This window comes from Hypanus sabinus, chromosome X1 (assembly GCF_030144855.1).
Source record: "Hypanus sabinus isolate sHypSab1 chromosome X1, sHypSab1.hap1, whole genome shotgun sequence".
Taxonomy (NCBI): domain Eukaryota; kingdom Metazoa; phylum Chordata; class Chondrichthyes; order Myliobatiformes; family Dasyatidae; genus Hypanus; species Hypanus sabinus.
This window is the reverse complement of record NC_082738.1, coordinates 49,687,623-49,714,855: the sequence shown is the minus strand read 5'-3', so window position 1 is coordinate 49,714,855 and position 27,233 is coordinate 49,687,623. Positions and strand designations below refer to the sequence as shown.

The 27,233-nt window shown below is 40.3% G+C and overlaps 1 protein-coding gene across 2 annotated transcripts in view; it reads right to left on the bottom strand.

Moving 5' to 3' along the window:
* Positions 1 to 18,887, bottom strand: part of g6pc3 (glucose-6-phosphatase catalytic subunit 3) — a 30,734-nt gene extending 11,847 nt beyond the window's left edge. Inside the window, exons 1-6 of one of the 2 annotated variants that reach the window (XM_059956572.1) lie at positions 18,566 to 18,887; positions 16,011 to 16,120; positions 13,863 to 13,953; positions 7,859 to 7,919; positions 4,216 to 4,334; positions 1,665 to 1,806 (exon numbers count right to left, since the gene is read on the bottom strand). In XM_059956572.1, coding sequence (XP_059812555.1) covers positions 1,665 to 1,806; positions 4,216 to 4,334; positions 7,859 to 7,919; positions 13,863 to 13,953; positions 16,011 to 16,120; positions 18,566 to 18,783 — 741 coding nt within the window. In that variant the 5' untranslated portion in view covers positions 18,784 to 18,887. The remainder of the gene's footprint in view (positions 1 to 1,664; positions 1,807 to 4,215; positions 4,335 to 7,858; positions 7,920 to 13,862; positions 13,954 to 16,010; positions 16,121 to 18,565) is intronic. The other variant, XM_059956571.1, reaches the window with a different exon arrangement.
* Positions 18,888 to 27,233: the final 8,346 nt, after the last annotated feature.

Genomic DNA, 27,233 nt, shown 5'->3' with positions numbered 1-27,233 from the left:
CAACCTCTTAAGGCAGCACAAGCCCTCTAAACCAGGCAACATCCTGGTAAACATCCTGCCCCCCTCCAAAGCCTCAGCATCCTGCCTATAGTGAGGTGACCAGAACTGTACGCAATATTCCAGATGCAGTCTCACCAGAGTTCTATGGAACTCCATGGTTCCATGGTTCCTTTCAGGCTTCCATGGAACGAAGTTTGCAAGCCAAGTAAAAGGCAGTGCTACTGTTATATAGCATGTTTAGCTACTAATTGGGGATGATGTTCCAGAGGTGTTTCTTTTAGCTTTGCTTGAACACCACATCTTTTAGTATTTAGCAGCAAAGGTCCCTTCAACAAAACTATACCATACCCTTTTAAAAAAAATAGTAATTTCGGAGCTGGTTCTATTGAAGAAATGTGCATTTTACTTTCTTCATGAGAGTAGAACATGGTGTAGTTAGTAGAAATGCTGCCTCACAGATCCAGCTTCCTGCGTTCAATGCTGATCTTCATGCTGTCTGTGTGGAGTTTTTGTGCATAAAAATGTGGGGATTTTCTCTAGGTGCTTTGGCTTCCTCCCAAGTCCCAAGTAAGTGTGGATTGGTAGGTGAACTGACCACTGTAAACTGCCTCTGGCGGGCAGATGGTAGAATCTGGGAACGACAGGTTGGAATGTGGAGTGAATAAAATGAGTTAGGGGGGATCATCGTTTGGATCTGGGAATGACAGGTTGGAATGTGGAGTGAATAAAATGAGTTGGTGGGGGGGGATCATTGTTTGATGGTCAACAGGATTTGGTGAGCTGAAGGGTCTGTTTTTATGCTGTATTTCTCAGCTCTACCTTCTAACTACAATCATTGGGCAGAAGAATTTTCTTCTCTCTAAAATCTATGTTTTTTCCCCCCTTGTAATGCCCTGGTTCACATCTTTACTGTTATGCTGTAGGAATTTCATTTAGCGGTTCTGTAAGAACAGTCTGTTCTGCTTCCAGCCTGTTTGGGTTATTGTTGATGGTAAGGGCTGATGTGGAATGTGTGCCATCTAATAAACGGGAGGTTTTCTTAGTGAGGGACACTAAGGTTGGTCTTGGGCTTTTGTTCGAGAGGAGATGAAGAGAGAAGATGCTGGGGAAAACCGTTCGTAGGGTACGATCCAGTGGGAGACCCGTTTGCTCAAGATGGATTGCGAGCGACGTTCGGAAGGTGGTGTGTGCTTTCACGTTGACCGAGGGCCCAGTGTGTGAGTGACAGAGAAGTTCAAGATGAACTCCAACTTGTGCACATTTCACTATTTAATTAGAATGGGCCCTTTTCTGTTATTCTTTACTAACCCTTTAGTTAAGATTCGTAAATATAATCACTTTAATCGCATGCAGTGTACTGTCTGTTATTTCGTAGCATTAATTTGTAACAGGGTAGCGATTACACAGCATCCACACAAACTGGGGCTTGGGGTGGGGGGGTGGGGGAGGTCTCGTGCCTCAATCTCACACATTTGACAGGGCTGGAGATCGTCTTCCCTAGGCTTATGCAGCCGAGGAAACCAGTGTGTTTCATCTCTTCCCTAATTGTACTTACTTTCTCTTAAAAAAGTTTGCCACATAAAACACACAGGAATTTTCCAAAATAAAACTTCACACAAGCAATAACGGCCAGAATGACAACGTGTAAAAAATTCTGTACTTACCAGGCAACATTGACTCCAAGGTAATGCAGTCCCCAGTACAGGCACGCAGCACTGAGCAGCAATACGACTGAGGTCACAACGTATTGAATTAATTTCAAATTCTCGGGTATACGTTGGCCTAGCAGAAAACCAAGTACAGCACCTAAAATCCAAATTGAAATTTCAATGACTATTTACATCAATGCTCACAGAATATTTGCCTTCTTTTAAGCTTTTACAGCAAGATAATCTTTAAATAGTTGGTTGAACAGTTAAATCACAATGACATGTTAAACATTTATCACTAAAATTCTGATGTGATACATGTTCTATTTTACCCTGGGGGTATCAAAAGTATGACTAAAGTGTCATACTACACCTCAAGAAAACGTGACAACAAAGGTAACCATGGATCAGTCTCCATAGCATCACATAGATATTGAAGCACATGGTAACTTTACCTCAGCTGCACATGATCATCGGCCAAGAAAAATCAGGGAGGATTCTAAAGAGAAATGGGACTCAATCTCTCCTTAACAGCACATTGTTTAAGAATGAAATGAACACATCAGCAGTCTTGCCTTTATTTCCTGCTACCTGCTGAGCTGGCTAAAGAAGGGGCAGTAAGAAAACCAAACCCCAAATATAGCAACTCAGCACATAAAAACAAGGTGTGCAGATTGAGCAAAACACATTTAAAAGATCAAAAGTACAATAATATTTGTGCCATGATTGAATATTAGTTTTCTTATTTTATATTTTTAAAAATTGAATGGGAACTGGATTCCCATTTTGAGCATTGCTCGAAGATACCAAACAGGTGAAAACACATATTTTATCAGTCTAAAGTGGATTTAAATCTAGATTCCTGGTGTAAAAGGAACAGAACCAATATAGTAACACACACAAAATGCTGGAGCAACTCAGCAGACCAGGCAGCATCCATGGAAAAGAGTACAGTCGACATTTTGGGTCGAGACCCTTCATCGTGACCAATATAGTTCTTTTCTCCCCCACATCATTCTTGATGAGAATAATCCTCTCACAACCTGCTCCACAGAGCAGGTTGTAAAATGATTATTCTTACTTACAAATTTCTTCATTGTGCCAACTTTGCCTTTGAAAATGTGACACTACATATTTTATTAACTCCATATTAAATCACAATGTCTAAATGATTCTGATGCTTTCATAGCTATTATCCCTTGTTGTGTTTTAAAAATTCACGGCTTAGAGAGACACATCTAACTAATATATATCACACCCGGTTGGAAATTAAAGATCTCATGGAGAGCTAACAGCCAGAATGGAGATAACTGTGCAAAAAAGCCTAGTGACTGTACTACTCTATTTCTGTATTTTTGGACATTAATCATGCACATTTTACTATGGTTCAAATTTTGGAAAACCACCAGTAATGACATCATTGCACATGAGACCAACAGCCTCTTTCGGATTTGAACCACTGAAATCCTGAAGTTGCTGTCAGTGGTTCAATTCCCCTGGACAAGTTCTGCTGGCTGTAATCTTTTACCCTGGAATAAAGAGAAGTCTGTTGAGATGATAATTTTTTCATATATTTACCAATTTTATTCATTACAAAACCTTGTACAGGTTAGACTTTGTCCCACAATGCTTGTTGAGTTTTTAAATTCTGCATTATGCCATGATTATTGCATAGTAAATGTTTTAATCCTAAAATAATTCAATGTAGATTGTAATTAGCTCAAAATATTTTTAAATGTTTAAAAAGTTGATTATATTTTCACTTCCACCTTGAAATTATCTGATGCCCTAATCTTTATTTTAAACAGTCTGTAAAATGCATCAAGTTAGATCAAAATTTTCTTCCTTGTAATAATTTTTTGACAATGGCTGGCTACTCTGGTTGCCATAGATCCTTCAAAGTGATCCATGATAACAAAGAATGTTGGAAAAGGGGAAGACTGGAAAAAAGATCACTAGCTCTCTACTTCCACAGTCTTCAAACTTCAGGCCACTGTGCCCTCCAAGTTCTAAGCGTTATAGTTTTCACTTTTAATTGAAAAATTACTGGCACTTCACTCCCTTTAGTAGGAGGTGTAAGTGTGTACTTACAAACTCTGTACAATCCTCCAAAGAATCTACATCTTAAAGCAGTACAGCAGTCCTTGGATTTGGTACTAAGTTCTGTATGTAATCACAATATTCATATTGAACATCTTTTCCAATCTTTGAACTATCTGATGCAGCTATGTTAACTTGCATCTCTTTGAATTAATTTAAGGATTAAAATGCTAAAATGTTCTGATGCACATGCGGATACAGAGTTCTGCTCGTAACCTTGGGTGATATGCCAATGTCTTTGTGTTTAGGATTGGCAGCGGTAGAGGTGTTGATGTTAATTAACTGCTTCTTCTGCAACTCATTCTGTTCGGCACCAACAGCTCCTGAGACGCGCTGGTGTGCCACCACAATAACAGTAGGAGGCATACCTTGAGAATGAATTTCAAATGAGAAAATTAAAGACAAGTATCAATACACTTTTTCGATACAGACACTTGTATTCACCCATGATAATTAAAGATCTAACCTGTAATTATTCCAGCAAGGACTTGATGTGGAAAGTGAGCCAAAATAAATATTCTGGAGATGCCAATTGTCAGCAGCAGAACGATATACAGTACCACGGGAATGTTCTTTGCCAGTAAGCTTAAAATAGATAAACAAAATATCATAATTATTGGCATATTTTAATTGTTGAAATGTATAGAAATACAATTTTTGATTAATTAAGTGATGTAAGGAAGGGATTCTACACTTTAGGTACCCAATGTCAAAATCAAGTCTAAGAACAGGGTGACTGGAGGGCATCGACAGAGAGCAGATGGGGGTCGACTTCAGGATTTCACTAACAATGAAAAGTTAAAAGTGGCTCCTATAAAAAAAGACAATGAATGGCTTGGAGTCTTACCAGCAGTCTCAGTGCGCAAGTGCATCATATATACAGGACACTTTGGATGAACTAGGGTCTGACACTAAACACTGTCTCAGGGAGTGGGGGACTATCCAAAACAATCGCCCTACTTAGATTTAGTCTGATGGAAATTGACAGTCAAATGACACAGGAAGAGTATGGCTTTTCAACGGTCTTTTCAATCGAAGCAAGAGGCTGAGAGTGAAAGACTGAAGCATCGCGGAGGGAAGGTCGTTTTTCTTTTCTTTAACTGATCGTGGAAAAGAGGCTAGACTGCGTAGGCGTGTGACGCAGCGCACCAAGATTTAAAAGGGAGACCGCCATATACAGCGGCCATCGTTGGAGTGGACTGAGTCAGAGTGGGACGGCTTTGGCGAGAAACAGGCAGAGGCGAGGGTAGGTTCCATTAAGTTTTGTTTTGTTCTTTTAGAGTAGAGAGAATGCCAGGCAGGATGGTGGAATGCTCCTCTTGCAGGATGTGGAAAGTCAAGGAGACCTCCGGTGTCCCTGACGACGACACCTGCAAGAAGTGCATTCAGCTGCAGCTCCTAATAAACCGCGTTAGGGAACTGGAGCTGGATGGCCTCCAGATCATTCAGGAGACTAAGCAGTTTGCAGATAGTAGCTTCCGGGAGGTAGTTACACCCAAGGAACAGGGCACAGGTAATTGGGTTACCATCAGGCAAGGGAAGGGGAAAGGGCAGATAGTGCAGGGTTCCCCTGTGGCCATTCCCCTCCAGAACATGTATACCGATTTGGATACTGTTGGGGGGGTGACTTACCTGGGACAAGCTGAGGCAGCCAGATCTATGGTTCTGCAGTGCAGAAGGGAGGGGGGGAAGAAGAGGAGAGCGGTAGTGATAGGGGACTCGATAGTCAGGGGTACAGACAGGAGATTCTGTGGTCATGACAGAGACTCCCGGATGGTTTGTTGCCTCCCGGGTGGTCAGGGATGTCTCTGATCGCATGCACAGCATTCTGAAGTGGGAGGGTGATCAGCCAGATAGATGTCGTGGTACACATTGGTACCAATGACATAGGTAGAAAGAGTCAGGAGGTCCTGAAGAGTGACTACAGAGAGCTTGGTAGGAAGTTGAAAAACAGGACCTCGAGGGTGGTAATCTCAGGATTGCTACCTGTGCCACGTGCCAGTGAGGGTAAGAGTAGGATGCTCTGGCAGATGAACACGTGGCTGAGAAACTGGTGTAGGAGGCAGGGTTTCAGATTTCTAGATCATTGGGACCTCTTCTGGGGCAGGTGGGACCTGTACAAGAGAGACGGGTTACACCTGAACTACAAGGGAACCAATATACCTGCAGGGAGGTTTGCTAGTATTATTGGGGAGGGTTTAAACTAGATTTGCAGGGGGATGGGAACCAGAGTGCCAGAGTAGATAGTGGAACAGGGGTAAAAATAAATGATGTTAGTAGTTCATGCAAAGTCACAAATAGTAAGGTTGTGTGTGGTGGTAATAATCTTCTGCGGTGTGTATATTTCAATGCGAGGAGTATTGTGGGAAAGGCAGATGAGCTGAGGGCGTGGATTGACACGTGGAATTATGACATCATAGCCATTACTGAAACTTGGCTACAGGAGGGGCCGGACTGGCAGCTCAATGTTCCAGAGTTCCGATGTTTCAGACGTGATAGAGGCAGAGGGATGAAGGATGGAGGGGTGGCTTTGCTAGTCAGGGAAAATACTACAGCAGTGCTTCGGCAGGAAAGATTAGAGGGCTTGTCTACTGAGGTCATATGGGTGGAGCTGAGAAACAGGAAAGGTATGACCACATTAATAAGGTTGTACTATAGACCACCCAATAGTCAGCGAGAATTGGAGGAGGAAATCTGCAGAGAGATAACAGACAACTGCAGGAGACGGAAAGTTGTGATTGTAGGGGATTTTAATTTTCCACGGGTTGATTGGGACTCCCATACTGTTAAAGGTCTAGATGGGTTAAAGTTTGTGAAATGTGTTCAGGAAAATTTTCTAAATCAATATATAGATGTACCATCTAAGGAGGATGCAATATTAGATCTCCTATTAGGAAATGAGTTAGGGCAGGTGACGGAAGTGTGTGTAGGAGAACACTTTGGGTCTAGTGATCATTAGTTTCAACTTGATCGTGGATAAAGATAGATCTGGTCCTCGGGTTGAGGTTCTAAACTGGAAAAAGGCCAATTTTGAAGAAATGAGAAAGGATCTAAAAAGCGTGGATTGGGACAGGTTGTTCTCTGGCAAGGATGTGATTGGTAAGTGGGAGGCCTTCAAAGGGGAAATTTTGAGAGTGCAGAGTTTGTATGTTCCTGTCAGGATTAAAAGCAAAACGAATAAGAATAAGCAACCTTGGTTCTCGAAGGATATTGGAACTCTGATAAAGAAGAGAGAGATGTATAACATGTATAGGCAACAGGGAGGAAATAAGATGCTTGAGGAGTATAAAAAGAGTAAGAAAAAACTTTTTTTATAAAAAAAATTTTATTGAATTTTCAAATGGTTACAGAAGGAAAAAAATTATCAACCCTTCCCCCCTCTCCCCGTTACGTCCGTAGCCCCCTCCTTTGTGAGAATCGCAAGATCACCGGTGGGTTGGGTCAAGAGGCCCAGGAAATGAGAATGGAACGTGCAAAATGCCTCGTTTCCCCGGCGATGTAAATTGTCTCCGGAAGACCAAGTTGTGTATTGAGTACTGTACTATTCATTGAAGCCCCTCAGGGGATGACCAGAGTGGGCTGGTTAAGGGATTGCATCATCCCAACCTGACTGACATCAGAGACCCCGTGAGGAAGTATAAAAGAGGGTCTGGGGAACAACCCCTTCAGACGCACCAGAGGAAACATTAAGCGACCACGTAACAGCAGGAAGTCATCTGAAGGAAGCCACGTGCGTTCGATTCCGTGGCTGGAATTGGTGGCTGGAACCAACAGAAAACAGCTTTTAGCTAACAATGGGGAAGCCCGCTCCCCTGACTCAATGGATTGGCATCATAAAAGAAATGGGGCAAGTTAAACCACATCGTTTTTAAACCCAACAACGCTGCAGCTTGAGCGAACTGATAGTGACTGTTATCTTTCCATCGGACAATACATTATCCCCTTGACAACGATAGAACGATTTCTTATTGATTATTATTATATTATTATACCCGCGCGCTAGATTTAGTATTGACAACGTATATTATCTGTATGTTTGCATTAAACTTATTTTTGTGCCCTTTATCAATAAATACTTTTAAAAATAGTACCATCAGACTTCAACGGACCTCTCTATCTTTGCTGGTAAGTGATCCAGTTACGGGAATTCGTAACACCCCTAACATATCCCTGTAGAAAGAGGAAAAAAAAGAAAGAAAGAAAGAGTGCCTGGATATTGGAAGATCCCCACATGCTCCATGGATTTCATAATAGCTTTAGTATATATACTTATTTCTTTCCCCAAATAACCAATAATTTTATCTTCGGAGCACCTATATATTTAATCCTATCTTTTGTACATAAGGGCGCCAATTTTTCAGAAATATTTCATATTTATCTCTTAAATTACGTAATTTTTTCAAATGGAATGCAGCTAAAAGCTATATCTATTTTCATTTTCTTAATGTATGTTAAAATTCTTTTTCGTTTCACCGGTCCATTAAGCCCATTAACATTAAAACTTAAAAAATTCAAGTAAATTAGTCATTATTTTTAACAGGGTTACTCCAGTCTATAGTAATACCTAACTTTTCAACTTTTGTAGTACCTTGGGGAATCTTTTTAATATTCTCCGTGTTGCTATGTGTCTCCCTGCCCCCCCCCCCCCCCCCCCGATTGTCCAGGCAAAGAAAGAAAGATTAAAGAAAAATAGATTATAAAGAAAAAAAACAAAATACCCCCCTACTAATGTTGTGACTAAAAAAAAACACAACATTACCCCCCTCTATTGTACGGGTCATGGCACGTGAATCCCATAGCAATCGACCCAAAGTTCCCCCAGCTCCCCCATAACATAAAAAAGTATAATAAGAGAAGAAAAAATATCACTACTCTCGATTACTATTTCTCAAATTTTTACCTTTCTCCCCCTGTATCATATAATTAAGAATATATTTAAATATTCTTCTGTCCTTAAACATCCATCAACTCCATTCACTGTCCCTGTCTTCATCTTTAATCCGTTTCACTTTTAAATCTTTGGCTGTGGTTAGCAAATATTTGGGAGTTCTTGTGCAAATTCTTCCGCATCCCGATAATCAGTAAAAGATCTTCTTTTTCCGTCATCCAAAAAAATTATCAGGGTTGCTGGGTGGCGCAATATAAATTTATAACCCTTTTCCCATAAAACCTTTTTCGCTGGGTTAAATTCCTTCTTCCTCTTCAAAAGGTCATAACTTATATCAGGATAGAAAAGAACTGTTTTCCCTTCTGTCATCAATGGCCTGTTTCTCTTTCTGGCACGTTGGGCAGCTGCCTTCAGGATCTTTTCTTTATCTTGAGATCTTAGGCATTTTATCAAGATTGGTCGTGGGTTTTGATCAACTTGAGGTCTTGATCTTAAGGCTCCGTGAGCCCTTTCAATTTCAATTAACTGGGTTCCTTCTTCCATTTCCAAAATTTCCAAAATCCATTTTTGAAAAAAATTTATTGGATCCTCTCCCTCTATACCTTCTTTAAGTCCAACAATCTTAATATTATTTCGTCTGCTAAAATTTTCAAGTACATCCACTTCTTCCAACAACCATTTTCTTTCTGATGTCCAGGCAGAAATATTATCTTCCATTTTATTCACTCTATCATTGGTGTTTCCCATTGTTTCTTCCAAGTTTTTAATTTTTTTGTCCATTTTGTCCTGTCTTTTCATCATTTTATCAAACAATCTTCATATTTTTAATATCTTTTTTTATTACTTTTAATGCTTTTAATTCATGCATTATTTGCACCAAAGATTTTTTTGTCTCCAATATCACCTCCAACCTCTTCCTGTGCTCTTCTTTGTCTGTCTCTTCATCTTCGTCTGATTTATCCAGAGAATCTGATTCCACCTCATATTCACTTTCAGTTCCGATCATAGCCGGGATTTGTAGTTTGGGTTGCTCACGCATGCGCAATTCCTGTTGCTCTTTTTTTTTTTGGAAACGGTTGATGTTGCCACAGTTTCCTGTTCTGTTTCACCAGAGGTAAAATGCACTTGAGCCCGAGGCTCTTTCATGGCGACCAGCCTTGATTCTTTTCCAACTTGAGTTGTCTTCAAAGTAGTAGTTTTCTTCTGCTTCTATTTAGGAGACGTATCTTAAGACAATCCTGAGTAGTTTATAAGTAATTTTTAAAAAGTATTTACTAACTTTTCTTCACTTAAACATTATTTTACTGGGTTTTTTTTTTACGGGAGAGCTGGATTTCCACGTCTCAATCCTATGTCATCACGTGACGTCCCCCCAAGAAAATACATAAGAAAGAAATCAGGAGGGCTAAAAGAAGACATGAGGTTGCTTTGGCAGTCAGGGTGAAGGATAATCCTAAAAGCTTCTACAGGTATGTTAAGAGCAAAATGGTAGTAAGGGATAAAATTGGTCCTCTTGAAGATCAGAGTGGTTGGTTATGTATGAAACCAAAAGAAATGGAAGAGATATTAAATGGGTTTTTTGCATCTGTATTTACTAAGAAACTGGAATGGAGTCTATGGAAACAAGGCAAACAAGTAGGGAGGTCATGGAACTTATACAGATTAAAGAGGAGGAGGTGCTTGCTGTCTTAAGGCAAATCAGAGCAGATAAAACCCCAGGACCTGACTGGGTATTCCCTCGGACCTTGAGGGAGACTAGTGTTGAAATTGCAGGGGCCCTGGCAGAAATATTTAAAATGTCAATATCCAAGAGTCAGGTGCTGAAGGATTGGAGGATAGCTTATGTAGTTCCGTTGTTTAAAAAAGGCTCAAAAACTAAGCCGGGAAATTATAGGCCAGTAAGTTTGACATCAGTAGTAGGTAAATTATTGGAAGGATAGGATAGGATCTACAAGTATTTGCATAGACAGGGACTTATTAGAAACAGTCAGCATGGCTTTGTGTGTGGTAGGTCATGTTTAACCAATCTATTAGAGTTTTTTTGAGTAAGTTATCAGGAAAGTGAATGAAAGGAAGGCAGTGGATGTTGTATACATGGACTTCAGTAAGGCCTTTGACAAGGTCCCACATGGGAGGTTAGTTAGGAAGATTCAGTCACTAGGTATACATGATGAGGTAGTAAATTGGATTAGACATTGGCTCAATGGAAGAAGCCAGAGAGTGGTAGTGGAGGATTGCTACTCTGAGTGGAGTCCTGTGACTAGTGGTGTGCCACAGGGATCAGTGCTGGGTCCATTGTTATTTGTCATCTATATCAATGATCTGAATGATAATGTGGTAAATTGGATCAGCAAATTTGCTGATGATACAAAGATTGGACGTGTGCTGGACAGTGAGGAAGGTTTTCAAAGCTTGCAGAGGGATTTGGACCAGTTGGAGGAATGGGCAGAAAAATGGCAGATGGAATTTAATGTGGTCAAGTGTGAGGTATTGCAGTTCGGAAGGTCAAACCAAGGTAGAACATACAAGGTAAATGGTAGGACACTCAGGAGTGCAGTAAAACAGAGGGATCTGGCAGTACAGATACATAATTCCCTAAAAGTGGCGTCACAAGTAGATAGGGTTGTAAAGAGAGCTTTTGGTACATTGGCCTTTATAAATCCAAGTATTGAGTATAAGAGTTGGAATGTTATGGTGAGGTTGTATAAGACATTGGTGAGACTGAATTTGGAGTATTGTGTGCAGTTTTGGTCACCTAATTACAGGAAGGATATTAATAAGGTTGAAAGAGTGCAGAGAAGGTTTACAAGGATGTTGCCGGGACTTGAGAAACTGAGCTACAGAGAAAGGTTGAATAGGTTAGGACTTTATTTTACTGGAGCGTAGGAGAATGAGGGGTGATTTGATAGAGGTATATAAAATTATGATGGGGATAGATAGAGTGAATGCAAGCAAGCTTTTTTCCACTGAGGCCAGGGGAGAAAAAAACCAGAGGTCATGGGTTAAGGGTAAAGGGGGAAAAGTTTAAAGGGGGGCTTCTTCACGCAGAGAGTGGTGGGAGTGTGGAATGAGCTGCTAGATGAAATGGTGAATGCGGGCTCACTTTTGACATTTAAGAAAACTTGGACAGGTATATGGATGAGAGGGGTTTGGAGGGATATGGTCCAGGTGCAGGTCAGTGCGACTAGGCAGAAAAATGGTTCGGCATAGCCAAGAAGGGTCAAAAGGCCTGTTTCTGTGCTGTAATGTTCTATGGGAAATGAAGAGTGTTGTAATAAGAAAAGTATAGCTGGAGGAGTAGGTAATAATCTCTACAGGTATGAGCGCAAATCCCAAAGGCGGTGTTGTCAGCTTAGTGCCAGGGCTGAGGAACCAATGACAATTGAAAGGACAAAGCAGGTTCTGCTAAAGTTTGACAACTGCATTACAAATGTAATAATCTTTGGATTACTACCCGAAATATGTGAAAATTGGCAAAGAAGAAATAAGATAAGGAAAATGGATGTGGGATTCAATGTTAATATTAGAAAAATGGGTTTCAATTTATAAGGCACTAGAAACAGTACTGGGAAAGAGAAAGCTGCTCCACTGGGATGGGCTTATCTTTATTTATTTATTGAGATACAGTGCAGAATGGGCCCCTCCAGGCCCTCGAGCCACGGTCCCCAGCAATCCCCTGATTTAATCCCAGCCTAATCACAGGGCAATTTACAATGTCCAATTAACCAACCAAATGGTACATCCTCAGACTGTGGGAGGAAACCGGAGCACCCAGAGGAAACCCACGTGGTCACAGGGAGAACATAAAAACTCTTTACAGGCAATAGCAGGAATAAAGCCAGGACTCGTGACCCAGTGAATCCACAAATTGGCTTATAAATATGCCCTTAATCTAAATAGTTGTTGGAAGGGTTTGATGAGGAGAAAGTTAGAAAGTGAAAGCAGCAGGGTTGATAGCCAAATAGCTAATGAAAAACCCACAATTTTTCCATTGAAGATGGCATTGGTGAAGCACAACAGCAACTTGCTGACAGCAAAAACAACTATTAACTACCTTATTAATCACACTTTTTCTAGAAAACAATCACTTCAATCAATAGCCTGTAACTTCCCTTTTGGAGTCGAGCTTTTGAACTGCCTGTATGGCCTGACATTTTTGCACGTGAACTGGAGCCATGAAGGTGCAGGATGTTGCAGCGTGGTGTATATGGGCCGAATCGAAGCGGTGGAGCTCGGGCCTCATGAACCTATCGAAGGAGCAGGGCCCGGGTCCGTGAGCGAGGAACAACTTGCTGTTTGAGGCTGTGGCCTACAACTAACAGGCTCCTAGATCGGCTGTGACTAGCTTTGAGACTGTAGACTCACTTTGGTGAACTTCAGTTCTGAATGTTACTTGCTTATTTTCATAGTCTGCACAATTTCTGATCATTGGGTGTCTGACAGTCTTTTTAAATGGGTTTTATTGGGTTTCTTTGTTTAGTGGCTTGTAATGAGACAAATCTCAAGGTTGTATATAGTATACATACTTTGTATCATCAGGAAGCAATAGTGCATATCAACATTTCTTTCCACATATGCTGCTTGATTGGCCGAGTTCTTCCAACATTTTTTGCTTCAGAGACCAGCATCTGCAGCTTTATTTATTTTCCTTTCAGAAATGGAGGAGGGTGTAGGTCTGGAGTAAATGAGCAGCTCAAATAAATTAATATTGCTGAAAATTAGTACATTAGTACCCATGTGCCACTCTTGTGAACTGTCTGTAATCTAATTTAATTGTTTATTTTCTATAATGTTCGTACAATTGCTTTACACACACTTGGTATAATTCATTAATTTAGTTGAATGATCACTCTAATGTGATCCATTGTTATAGCAATGGAGTATACTGTATGCTGCATCCAGTTATTAATGAACGTAATAAACATTTTATCATTACTAGCTTGAAAAAGGTTTAAAAATACATAGGGGAATTTCAGGAAAGTTGTATTTCCATATGTCAAGCCATTAGTAATTTGAGGAGCCCTTGTATAGGAGAGATTAATTTGACTGAAAGACAATAAATCACTAGGGCCCAATGATCCCAATGAAGCTATAAGCAAACAGCATTCAACTCCTTCAGAAAGGGAGATAATTCTCAGCGAGCAGGGTGAGTTATGCAATCTGTGTTTCAGGGTTGTGACATTCCTTAACTATTTTTATGCTTAATCAGTTAAAGCAGCACAAACCTCCTAGTGCGATTGTAAATGAATGTAGAAAAACTGGTCATCATAAGCCACCAAGCTGCAGCTGTGATCATCGCGTGGCCCGACGGACTGCCTGAAGCATAAACAAACATTGCAAAGTGAACTTGTATTTTATTTCCCAGGTTGCAAGACACAGATTTGAAGCAACAATATTTCTAAGAGCTGGATCTGAGCTGTGTCTGTAATGCAGAGGTAGGTATAGTAACCAGGCCATATACACCAAGAATGTTCATAGGATCTCAGTCAATTATGAAAATAACTGCATACCTGAAATATAGTGTGAATCATAACAGTACTTCTGTTTTTAAAAATGTGTCCTGAGAATAATTCACAGCTACATTTAATTAAAAATAAAAAGGAATCTAACAAATGCACTCATGGATTAATTATAATATTATTTCTGTCACTTGTTAGTTCTAGCCTTCTGTGGCTGTCATTAGTAGAAATTGAAAATTCTAAGTTCACTTTTATAAATTTTTTGTCCATTAACAACCTTTTATACCTGTATTACTCCACAATAAACAACTGTAGAGTCATTCATTTGATGATAGGGATGGTGGATTGAGTTAGCATTTTGAGCCCTTGAGCTGAACGGAACATCTTGGTCAAAGACAGAACCAACGGATGGGGTAAACAATTCCTGGCACTACAATACCAGTGTGCAGACATTGTCCAATGATCAATAATGACTTGCATTTACATTGGGACTTTAACAAACTGAAACATCCAAAAAAAACTTCCAGGAATGTTCACAGGTACTACACTGGAAGATATAGAGGCAGATAATCAAAAACTGGAGAGAAGATGGGTATCCTTATGAGAAGAGAACTATTTCAAAGTGTTATTTTATTCCCCTATAGTGGAAATATCAAATATTAGAGGGTACAGTGAGAGAAGGAAAAGGGGATGCAGATGGAGATTGGTGCACAGAAGAAACATTATTTGATCACTTATGTGATTGGCACAGCAGTGAGGCTTTGTGAGATGGTAAATACAGATGAGGGAGATTTTATGGGGAAGGCGAGGAGCTGTATGAACTAAAAGGAAGACAGTAAACTCAGAGGAGAGAGTGCATAGAGACAGAAGATAGAAATTAGTGAGAATAAAATGAAGTGGAACAGCAACTGAGTAAGAAAAGCAGTGACGATGCCTTGTCAAAAACACAGTGTGGTACTTGAGCAGGTGGTAGAGTTTAAGAATGTTAAATAATAATCAGGAGAACTGAAATAAGATTGGAGAGTCAGACAAGAACATATGCCAAAAGAGTGGAGCAAAATATTTTTTGATGAAAAGTCACATTATCAATGCAGCAGTGTGGGTGAGGGAAGCCATGAAAAGCACAATTAGGTAAGGAAGTTTCATTAGTGAAAGACATGTCACCAGCCCTTTGCCAGATTCCCATCACTTCAATCATCTGCAATTAGGTCAGGAAAGACAGGAATCTGATTTTACAAGGAAGGAAATATGCTAAAGGAAGAAGCAGGAGGGGTAGCAAAAAGTGATTGATGGCAGAGTCTACGATGTCAGCACTGGAAAGGTCTTGCCAATGGTAGTTTCCAGGAGGTTTGCTAGATAGGATATTTGGAAAGGGAACCAAATGGACAGCTCCAGCTGCTGCTTGCATTGATGCAAAGACTAATACAGTGAAAAGGAAAAACTTTGAAAGATGTTAAAGGGGTGTAGAGAGAAAATGTAAGCTTCTTCATGGTAAGCCTTCTAAATGAATTACCAGAATAGCAACCAAATGAACAGTGAACAACTGTGCACATTAAAAATGACCACACTGTAAGAAGATTAGCCAATTTTCAATTTTAACTTGCTAATTAATAAAACATATTGAAACTGGCAGATTGAAGTCAGTTCTACATTCAATAATGTGTTCTTACAAAGCTAATTTACTGCAACTATTTTCTCATTGGAATAAGATTTGGGTAAATGTGTAACATTTAAAACAAACCCTAACAGCAGAGAAATGTATTGAAACATTTTAAAAAAATAATTCTAATAATGAACTTTGAAACCTAATTCCTCGAAAAAAAATTTAAATGTTAATTTGTGACTGAACTGTCAAAAAATAAGTAGCTAGCAAGTGTACATTTAAAAGTCATATTGTACTCCATTGTAACAAACCTGGACCAGTTTCACAGGAGCAGAAAAATTGCTGTAACTTTGGCATCTGGTGCTTACTATAGACCCCCGATTCATGAATCCACCAAAATGGACGCTCACCAAACAGCAACCTATTAGGAAAGTAAGAAACACTCAGATTTGATCTGTAAAGCTGATTTTTGCCGAGATTACACTTTCAAGATTTCATTTCAGCCTCTCTTCACGACCAAGATAAGAAATTTATTTCATCAGATTGATTGAGATACACAGAGTTTTTCAAGGAATAATAAACAACAGTAATTTCAGTGACAATTTCATCTAAATATTCCCATAATCGTTCAAACGGAAAAATGAAGAATGGCATTTCTTGCACTGTCCTCAGTGCAAGAGAGAGTAATATTCTGCTGAATTTTCGAAGTATCTAAATATATTACTATTGCATTTCACTGCAGAGAGAAACCCATATTTCAAATTGCATAAAACTGGAAAAAAAATCACATTGTTATTGAATTTCTAGGCAAATATAGTTCAAGTGCAATGAACTCTCCCACTAAAATATCCTCTCAATATTCATCCTTTAGTTGCACATAAACTGTTGTCAACTGAGAAATGATTGAAGCATTAATCTACAGCAGATAACATGGTCAAAGATAAAATACAGAAATAGACAACAAAAAGGAGAAAAGTTAACTCCCCTTAATAGATATTTATATTTACATTTAAGGATATGATCTTTTTGCCAAAACGTGTTTGATGACATTTTCAATTTACTGTTCAAAATGTTCCAGCTTTACTCTCTGTTCTCTGTAAGTGATTTATGGTGCGATAGACTCATTGTGCAGCAGCAATCATAATCAGGAAATATTGCCAATATTTTGTCTCTCTCTCATGAAACACTGTTGAAACCAACTACATTCAATACCCAACACCCCACATCCTCAAGTTACTCTTCTGACACAGTGCTGCCCAGTGATCAAATTTGGCAACTTTTTGAACTATGTAGTTTAGTTTTAAAATGACAGCCTCTTCTTTCATCTTTACAGGGATGCTTTCAACATTAAGTAATCTTAAAAATATAAAAAGATGGTCCACTGAGAAGAGTAAAGAAAGTTATATTTTAATTTAACCCATTTTCTAAATTAATATTGAAACAGACACTCCATGCCTAATAGTGTCTGGATATTCCATGTCTCTAGTGTTCTGCAATGAGGATTACTTATTATGATACAGGAGGCCATTCAGGCCATCAAGTCCTGGCTGGCTGCCAAAGTTATCCCATCAGTTCCATTTCTGTTCCTTATTTGCCTATTGCATTGCCATTTTTTTCATCCCATCAATTCCCCTTTGGTCCCTTACAGTCGCTAATTTTTCTACAGTAGCTAATTAACCCATCAGCATAGGAGAAAACCAAACACCCAGTGTAAACCCACTCAATCACAGGGGAAATGTGCAAACTCAATACAGATGCATCTGAGTTCTGGATTAAATCTGGAGCCACGAGGAAGCAACAATTGCTCCTAAGCCACCATATACTCTGTTAATAATAAAGCATCAAGCAATGAGAAGGAGGTCCTGCCAAAGGATTTCAGCCGGAAATGTCAACTGTACTCTTCCATAGATGCTGCCTGGTCTGCTGAGTTCCTCCAGCATTTTGTGTGTGTTGAAAGAGAAGGAGGGGCTTTGTGATGACACTCCTTAAAGCTGTTCTCAGGTACAAAAACAGAACAATCAAAACCTAATCATTTTTATACCCATCTCAACCATCACTGTAAGCACAAGAACCTCAAACATACAACTGAAATATCTGAAGATGAAACACAATTACATCTGAAACTTTCAACTCTCTTAATGCTAATCTTACTGGGTAAATTATTCTGATCTTGGATGGGCACACTCTCACATACTTTGTGTCTCTTGTAGGGACATGAGGTTTGAAGACAGGAAGTAATGTTTCTGAACTTACAAGGATACATCCTCCCAAAGTTGATAGCTCCACTTTATACTAACGCCTTCCTCAAGAGGAACTATAGCGCTGGTCTTCACTTTATCTTCTATGCTAAAAATTTTAAGACATTAGAGCATGCTACCCAATCTCTTCCTTTCAACTTTGACCGTTCAGCTTGTAATCTCAACTATAAAATATATGGTTTACATTCTATTATACATGAATTTTTTGTAAAACAAGAGAAGCGTTACATAAATGTTATTTATGAAGGCCGATGAAGCAACCATTTTGCAAAATCAATAAAAGCTGTTGAGGAAGAAGAGCTTCCTCTACAGGCCATAGTGAATTAGCATTTTTAATTGACCCAAACAATCCAGCGACAGAAAGAGCATTCACTTGTCTCGCCTGATGATTATCACTTAGATATGCAGTACAATGCCCCAGTTCTAGAAACGACCATTCACTGCATACTTAAAAAACCACTGATCAGGTGTAAATAGGAATGTATGAGTTACAACATCAAAGAGCATATCAATGATTCAATCGCCATCCTTAGAGAGTGGGATACGACAGTGGTCGTGGATACATTGGAAGGGAGAAAGAAAATTGTACCCAATAAAGAGGAACTTACCATTTAAATACTAAGTTCAACCATTCAGTAAGTACAGTGATCCACAACACTGAAATCCCAATCTTTCTGTTGAGATAGTACGTTACAGGGAAATAAATAAAAAAAGAGGTTCTGGGGTCCCCGAGCCAACTCATAAAGAGCATACTCTTTTCAAAGCCACCGAGAGTTTGCTGCAGGAACTCAGCCACTTGGATCCCGTGCTCGTAAAGCGGCTCCATGGCGTTCAGAGCGCAGCCAGCACCAAAAGCCCACACGCCGCAATGAGCCACCGGACGTCTCAATGACTAAAGCACTAGCGTTGTCGGACAGCAAACCAGCGGTGACAAACCTCGCTTTCCATACGGCGATTACAATCAAGGCAAAATCATAAGCTCCTTGAAGTTTCAACCTCTCAACGCTGAAGTCGCTGTTGATGTCACTAGTCGGACGAATGAAAATCGTTCCGTGAAATACACGTGAAACCTGCAAAATGAGATCGTGATCTAGCTAAATAGCCTGACCTCACTGGATAAAGATCGCAAAGGTAAATGTTAATAAATGATATTTTAAGAGGGAAAAGCAACAAAAATGTCGGAGATATCTGGTAAGGAAGGCAACATTCCAGAAGAGAGAAACGCTTCAGGTTCTTGACTATCAAAAGAGGTAAACTCTGTTTCGTTCTCCACAGATGCTGCCTGACTTGCTGTATCTTCCTTTATATGTTTATTCCTTTATATCTTCCTATATATGTTTTACATTTCTGGCATTTCTAGTAGTTTGCTTTTGATATTGATAACAATCCAGCTGGTGCTTTTGGGTCAACTGCAATAGACCAAAGCCTTACAGCACAAAACAAGAGCCCTTCACCCACTGTGTCCAATGTAAGCATCACATATCAATCCCTTTTACCAGCATTTGGTCCTGTAGCCTACTCTGCTGGTGATTCATGAGCTTAACACAAATTGAAGGAGAAAGGTAGAAACAAAAATAAATATCTAATTATGTATCCAGTATTATATATTCTGATTATACACCTCTAAATGGTGGTAGAGTGGCACAGCTAGTAGATATGTTGCCTCACAGCTCCTGCTAACAATGTTCTGTCCTAAACACTGCATGGCAATTGCATGTTCTCCATGTGATAGTGAGAGGTTCTTCCAAAAACATCAGGATTCGCAGGTTAACTGACCACTTTGAACCTGGTGTGTAGATGAATGGTGGAGGGGATTGATGGGAATGTGAAAATAAAATAGAGGAAGATCAGAGTAAAAGTAAGTGCTTGATCGCTGGTGCAGACTCAAGCGACCAGTGACCTTATTCCATGCTGTATCTTCTCTGTGATTATGTATGTATACTGGCACTTCCTGACTGGAGTCGCTGGGCAGAAGATGGATTTTTCAAATTCTGAATTTTCCTTTGTTTTTCCTTTCTAAATTATTTGCACGGTTACTTTCTTGAAAAGGTATTTGCCGCCGAAAACACACGGGAACCCTACGACAAAAACAAACTTCACATTCTGTTTTTTCCAGCATAAACAGAAAGGACAACAGTTTGGAATTGGTATTGGTTTATTGTTGTCACATGTACCAAGGTACAGTGAAAAGCTCGACTTGCATAATAAAACACACAAAATGCTGAAGGAACTCAGCAGGTCAGAAAGGAATAAAGAGTTGATGTTTTGGGCTGAGACCCTTAAGCAGGACCCTTCATCAGGATCAATGGTCAAGGCCTGAAATGTTGACTCTTTATTCCTTTTCATAGATGTGTCTGACCTGCTGAGGTTCCTCACTTTGTTTGTGTTACATACTCTGGATTTCCAGCATCTGCAGAATCTCTTATGCTTGTCTTGCATACTGCTCATATATTGAGGCAAAACAAAGTAAACCAATAACAGAATACAAAATAAAATGTAACAGCTACAAAGAAAGTCCAGTGCAGGTAAACAATAAGGTGCAAGATCACAAGAAGGTAGATTGTGGTGTCAAGAGTCCATCTTATCATACTAGGGAACCATTCAGTAGTCTTATAACAGCAAGGTAGAGGCTGCCCTTGAGGCTGGTTGTATATGCTTTTTTGTATCTTCTGCCCAATGGAAGAGGAGAAGACAGAATGTCTGTGGTGGGTGAAATTCCTAATTATGCTTTATTGTTTGCTTTACTGAGGCAGCGAGAAGTGTGGGCAGCACCATTTCAAGGTGCTATGGTTATAGAAATAAGTGAAGAAGTGCTGTAGAACTATAAGGATTTATGAATGATACAGATGACAAAAAAGATATGAAAAGGCAAGAAAAATTACTTCAAGGAGAATTTGCAGAGACAAGTAGAGTTATGTGGAAAGAATATAATTTAAGTCCAACGAAAGCTACAATAATTTTAGAGGTACTGTATATCAATAAAGAGAGTTGTTAAAACAGCAGAAATAGCAGAGATCTTTTATAATACTTTTGTCTCCATGAGAAAATAACTCAGATTCAAAAAGTAATATAGCATGTCAACCAAGGTGCCCACCTAGGCTAGTCCCACTTGCCTGAATTCCTCTGAGATTTTCCTATCTATTACCTTTTCAAGTGTCTTTTCACTGGCATTATTGTATCTACTTCAACTACTTTCTCTGGCAGATTGGTCGACATGTGCATTGCCTTCATGGAAAGTGGAGAGAAGATGAATCTTTAAGTGGTGAAGAGGAAGATGTTGAGTAAAAGGAAAATACAGATAAATTAGTTTAATAAAAAGAAGAGAAGATGCCAAATCGCAATAGGATATATTCCAAGAGCCTGAGGGAAACAATGCAGTAGATTATCGAGACCTTATTGAATGTGGATGTGTGCTGGAATACTGGAGAGTGAAATAAAAAGTGGCAGATGGAATTCATTAGTAAGAAGTGTGAAGTGATATACTTTCATAAGAAACAGCCATGGCAGAGAGAGATGAGCTTAGTGCTATAGAAGAAGACTGAAGACATGACCATCTCTTCAGCTTCTCCATATCCTGACCATCTCTTCAGCTTCTCCATATCCTAGCCCTCATGCATTCAGGAGTAGACGCAAGTGACAAAGATATTATTGATTTTAATTGGAGAGGTATAGACCAATAATTCCTCAATTTATCCCATTAGCTGAAATAGCTAAAGATAATTCTTTCTTCATATATGTCTTTGCAGAATAAAAATGCTTGTACATGAAGAAAGCAACGTGAGGATTACCAGTCTTCGTTATCTGACCTCTGGGAAGAAAAAGATGCTAGGCTACTGTGTTAATGTACTCGAGGTGGATGAGTCCACACCCAATGTGTGGGTGGAGTCCAGACCCTGATGATTAAGGGTGGGAGTAGTCAAGCCAGATGAACACTTTATCACTTGATATCTCTCAATATTTGAGTTTAGGGCAGAACCCCACCTTTACTGCCTACATTGGACCTCAGCACTGGTAATAATTCAAAGCATTTTTCCAGAAGAAATTGATGTTGTCAACTGTTCCTGAGTTTGTGTATTTATTTTTTCAGAGATACAGCTCAGAATAGGTCTTTTCAGCCCCTCAAGCTGCACCACCCAGTAGTTCCCAATTTAACTTGAGTCTGATGAAGGGACAATTTACAACAACCAATTGACCTATGAACCAGGACATGTTAAAACCTAGGACTGATACTGTTAAAGATGTTGAATTTTGGATGATACACTAAACCAAGATTTCGCTTGTTCTCTCAAATAGATGCCAATACACTCTTTTACCCATTACACGCTACAGGCCTGCTACATAGGTTTTGTGAGTGTGCAGATGAACGAGAGCAAAAATGGTCAAACTCAGAGGAGATCGTGTTTTGCGAGCTGTTAAAATGAAAACCACTATATATAAAATTTAGTACTACCATGTTGTTGTCACTGGGCAAAACCTTTGCACAGCACAAGATTTTTGTGCACACTGATCATTACAAATGAGAGAGAAAATTGATCAGGAGATGGACACAGAGTCTATAGAAGTGAGGTAAGCAGCATCAACTGTACAGATTACAGTGGAGGAGGTGTTTGCTAACTTGAGGTGAATTAGGCTGGATAAATCCCTAAAGCCTAACAAGGTGTTCTCTTGGACCCTGCGGGAGGCAAGTGCAGATATTTCTGGAGCTTGAGCAAAGATATTTAAATCATTCTTAGCAACAGGAGAGGTACCAGAAAATTGGAGGATAGCCAATGTCATTCTGCTGTTTAAGAAAAGCTCTAAAAAATAAAACAGGAAATTATAGGCCTATGAGTCTGACAACAGTAGTAGGAAAATTATTGGAAGGTATTCTAAGGGACCAGTTATATGAGTATTTGGATAGACATGCACTGACTAAGGATAGTTGGCATGGCTTTGTGTGTGGTAGGTTGTGTCTAACCAATCTTATATAGTTTTTTGAGGAAGTCGATGAAGGTTACACAGTGTATGTTGTCTACATGAACTTTAGCAAGGCATTTGATAAGGTCCTGCACGGGAGGTTCATCAAGAAGGTTTTGGCACTCAGCATTCAGGATGAGATAGTAAATTGGATTAGACATTGGCGTTGTGGGAGAAGCCAGAGAGTGGTTGTTGATAGTTGCCTTTCTGACTGGAGGCCTGTGACTAGTGTAATTGCTGTTTGTCATCTATATCAATGATGTGGATGATAATGTGGTTAACTGGATCAGCGAATTTGCAGATGACACCAAGATAGGGAGTGTCATTGATAGCAAGGAAGTCTATTTTGGGTTACAGCAGGATCTGGACCAGCTGGATAAATGGGCTGAAAAATGGCAGATGAAATTTAATAAGTGTGTGGTGTTCCACTTTAGGGGGACCAACCAGGATAGGACTTGCACTGTGAGTGGTAGGGCTCAGAGGAGTGAGGTGGAACAAAGGGATCAGGGAATACAAGTCCATCATTCTTTGAAAGTAGTGTCACAGGTAGATAGGGTCATCAGCAAAACTTTTGGCAGATTGGCCTTCATAGATCAATGTAGTGAGTACACAAGATGGGGTGTTATGTTGAATTTGTATTAAGACATTGATGAGGCCTAATTTGGAGTATTGTGTAGCACAAACACATGAAAAAATGCAGATGCCGAAAATCCCAGCAACGCACACAAAATACTGGAGGAACATAGCAGGCCAGGCAGCATCTATGGAAAAGAGCAAACAGTCACAAGTTTTAGGCCGAGATTTTTCATCAGGACTGGGGAAAAAAAAGATGAGAAGTTAGAGCAGGAAGGTGGGGGCAGGGGAAGAAGAAGTCACGATGGTAGCTGATAGGTGAAACCGAAAGACGGGGAGAGGGTGAAGTGCAGAGCTGGGAAGGTGACAGGTGAAAGACATAAAAGGCCAGAGAAGAGAATCTGATAGGAGAGGGTAGAAGATCATGGAAGAAAGGGAAGGAGGAGCAGCACCAGAGAGAGGTGGTGGGCAGGTAAGGAGATAAGGTGAGAGAGGGAATCAGGAACAGGGAATGGTGAAAGGTGGGGTGAGTGGGACAATTACCAGAATTTCGAGAAGTCGATGTTCATGCCACCAGGTTGGTGGCTACCCTGATGGAATACGTGTTGTTCCTCCAACCCGAGTGTGGGTTCAGCACGACAGTAGAGGAGGCCATGGACACTCATGTTGGAATGGGAATGGGAAGTAGAATTGAAATGGGTGGCCACCAGGAGATCCTGCTTTTTCTGGCAGACCGAGTGTTGGTACTCAGCGAAGCGGTCTCCCAATCTCCATTGGGTCTCACTGATGTACAAGAGGTCACACTAGGAACAGTGGACACAGTATATGACCCCAATAGACTCAGAGGTGAAGTGTCGCCTCACCTGGAAGGACTGTTTGGGACCCTGAATGGTAGTGAGGGAAGAAGTGTAGGGGTGGGTATGGTACTTGTTCCGCTTGCAAGGATAAGTGCCAGGAGGGAGATTAGTGGGAGGGTTGAATGGACAAGGGACATGGAGGCGACTGGGGCAGTAGGTGAGGACAAGAGGAACCCTATCCCTGGTGGGGTGCTGGGAGGATGAAGTGAAGGCAGATGTTCACAAAATGGAAGAGATGCGGTTGAGGGCAGCATTGATGGTGGAGGACAGAAAATCCCTTTCTTTGAAGAAGGACGACATCCCATTAGTTCTGGAATGAAAAGCCTCATCCTGAGAGCAGATGCGGTGAAGATGGTGGAATAGAGAGAAGGGGATGGCGTTTTTAAAAGTGACAGGGTGGGAAGGGGTATAGTCCTGGTAGCTGTGAGAATCAGTGGGTTTTGTAAAAGATATCAGTCAATAAACTGTCTCAAAAGATAGAGACGGAGAGATTGAGAAAGGGGAGGGAGGTGTCGGAAATCGACCAGGTAAATTTGAGGGCAGGGTGGAAATTGGAGGCAAAGTTGATGAAGTTGACGAGCTCTCTGTGGGTACAGGAAGCAACCCCAATGTAGTTGTCAGTGTAGTATAGGAAAAGTTGAGAAGTAATACCAATGTCGGCTTGGAGCATAGACTGTTCCATGTAGCCAACAAAAAAACAGACATAATTGGACCCATGCAAGTGCCCATGGTTATATCTTTTGTTTAGAGGACATGGGAGGAGCCAAAGGAAAAATTATTGTTAGTGAGAACTAGTTCCACTAGATGGAGGAGAGCGGTGGTGGAGGGGAACAGGTTGGGTCTGTTGGCTGGAAAGGAGAGGAGAATTTAAGGCCCTGCTGACAGAGGATGGAGGTGTATAGGAAATGGACGTCCATGGTAAAAATGAGATGATTGGAACCAGAGAACTTGAAGTCATTGAGAAGATCCAGGGCATGTTAAGTGTCACGGATGTAGGTAGGAAAGTTCTGAACCAGGAGGTATAAAACAGAGCCAAGGTATGCTGCAGATTGGTGTATGGATGAGAAGTGAATGGGGGGATATGGTCCAGGTGCAGGTCAGTAGGACTAGGCAGAAAAATGGTTCAGCACAGCCAAGAAGGACCAAAAGGCCTGTTTCTGTGCTGTAATGTTCTATGATTCTCTAGAAGTTTGGTGCGGCAGGAACAAGCTGAAACAATGGGTCTACCTGGACAGGCAGGTTATGGATCTTGGGTAAGAGGTAGAAACGAGAGGTAAGGGAACTATGAGGTTGGTGACAGTAGATGGGAGATCCCCAGAGTTAATAAGGTCAGTGTTGGTGCAGCTGACAATGGCCTGGTGCTTTTTGGGATCCTGATCAAGGGTTAAGAAGAGGTGTCTTGACAGTTGTCGCCTGACCTCAGCAAGGTCAGTCCACCAGACTACCACAGCAGCCCCCACCTTATCTGTGGGTTCGATGGTGAGGTTCAGATTAGTGCAGAGAGTTCGGAAGGAGTGAGGTTGGAATTGAAGAGAGGAGTGTTAAAGTCAAGGCAGTTGATGTCTTGTCAGCAGTTAGCAATGAAATGATCCAGAGCAGGCAGAAGACCAGACTCATCTTTTTTTTAAACAGTGCTGATGACCTGACCTGAAATGTTGACGGTTTACTCTTCTCCATAGATGCTGTCTGACCTGCTGAGTTCCTCCAGCATTTTGTGTGTGTTGCTTTGAATTTTAAATAAAAACAGGTGGCTCGTCCAAAATTTCTCAGTAAAAATTTCATATCCCCATATTATACCTCTTTTGTTACAGTTTAGTGGAATGACTCCATGGATGTAGAACTAATCAGAATATTAAGTGACAAAGCAGACCTTTCCCGAACTATGCATTCAGTGGTAGTGATACGCCTTTAATGATGCGATAATGCGAGAGATGATCATTTAATGCCTTCCCTGATCTTATCCTGACGTTTTTATTGAGAACCAATTGACAAGAACATTCACCTATTTCCTCCCCTGCATAGTTTCAATGAGACGGAATCAGAATACTCCACACCCAAAGACTGGTTTCAATAGCCCTAAAATATCAATTGAAGTTTCGTTGTGAAGACATTCGTTAAGTGTCTTCATTTTGATAAGCATCTGTTATCCATAATTTCATAACTCCAGAATAATACCTAATGGGAATAATCTATTCTTTAGTGCTCAGTCACATTGCACAGTTTGATTCACCGGAATACTGAGGAATGAATCTTTGTGGGTTCTGAAGGAAATGTTTTCCAATCGAGTGCATTCGGTAGCACAATAGCGTAGCAGTTATTGCGACGCTGTTATAGCTGTGGACTTTGGAGTTCAATTCCGGCGTCCTCTGTAAGCAGGTTTGTACGTTTTTTTCCCCCGTTCAAAGATGTACCGATTAGTAGGTTAATTGGTCAATGTAAATTATCCCGTGATTAGGCTAGGTGGGTTGTTGGGCAGCGTGCCTTGAAGGGCTGGAAATACCTCTGTATCTCTGAACCTCTAAATAAATAAATACATCATGGCGATTCAATCATAACCTCATTTTTCGTTTTAAATAGGCTACGTAATTCAAATATATAATTAATTCTATTTTATTCAGAGTACATGTGTTGAAACGAAGATTGTGGTTTTCCCCCCATGTGCTTTGTGCCCTTGCCCCCCGGGTGATGAAGGTCACGGGTGTGAGGTGCTTCATTTTAATTTCAAAAATAAATTTTATATTCAAAATATATATACAAAAAGAAAAGAGTGCAAAAACCTGTCATTTGCTGAATACATTCAGTAGTTAACATGTTTTTAACCATAACACCAATGTCACCTATAAGCCACAGTGAGATGGCGTTGTGCACTTTGTGGATGGTATAGACTGAG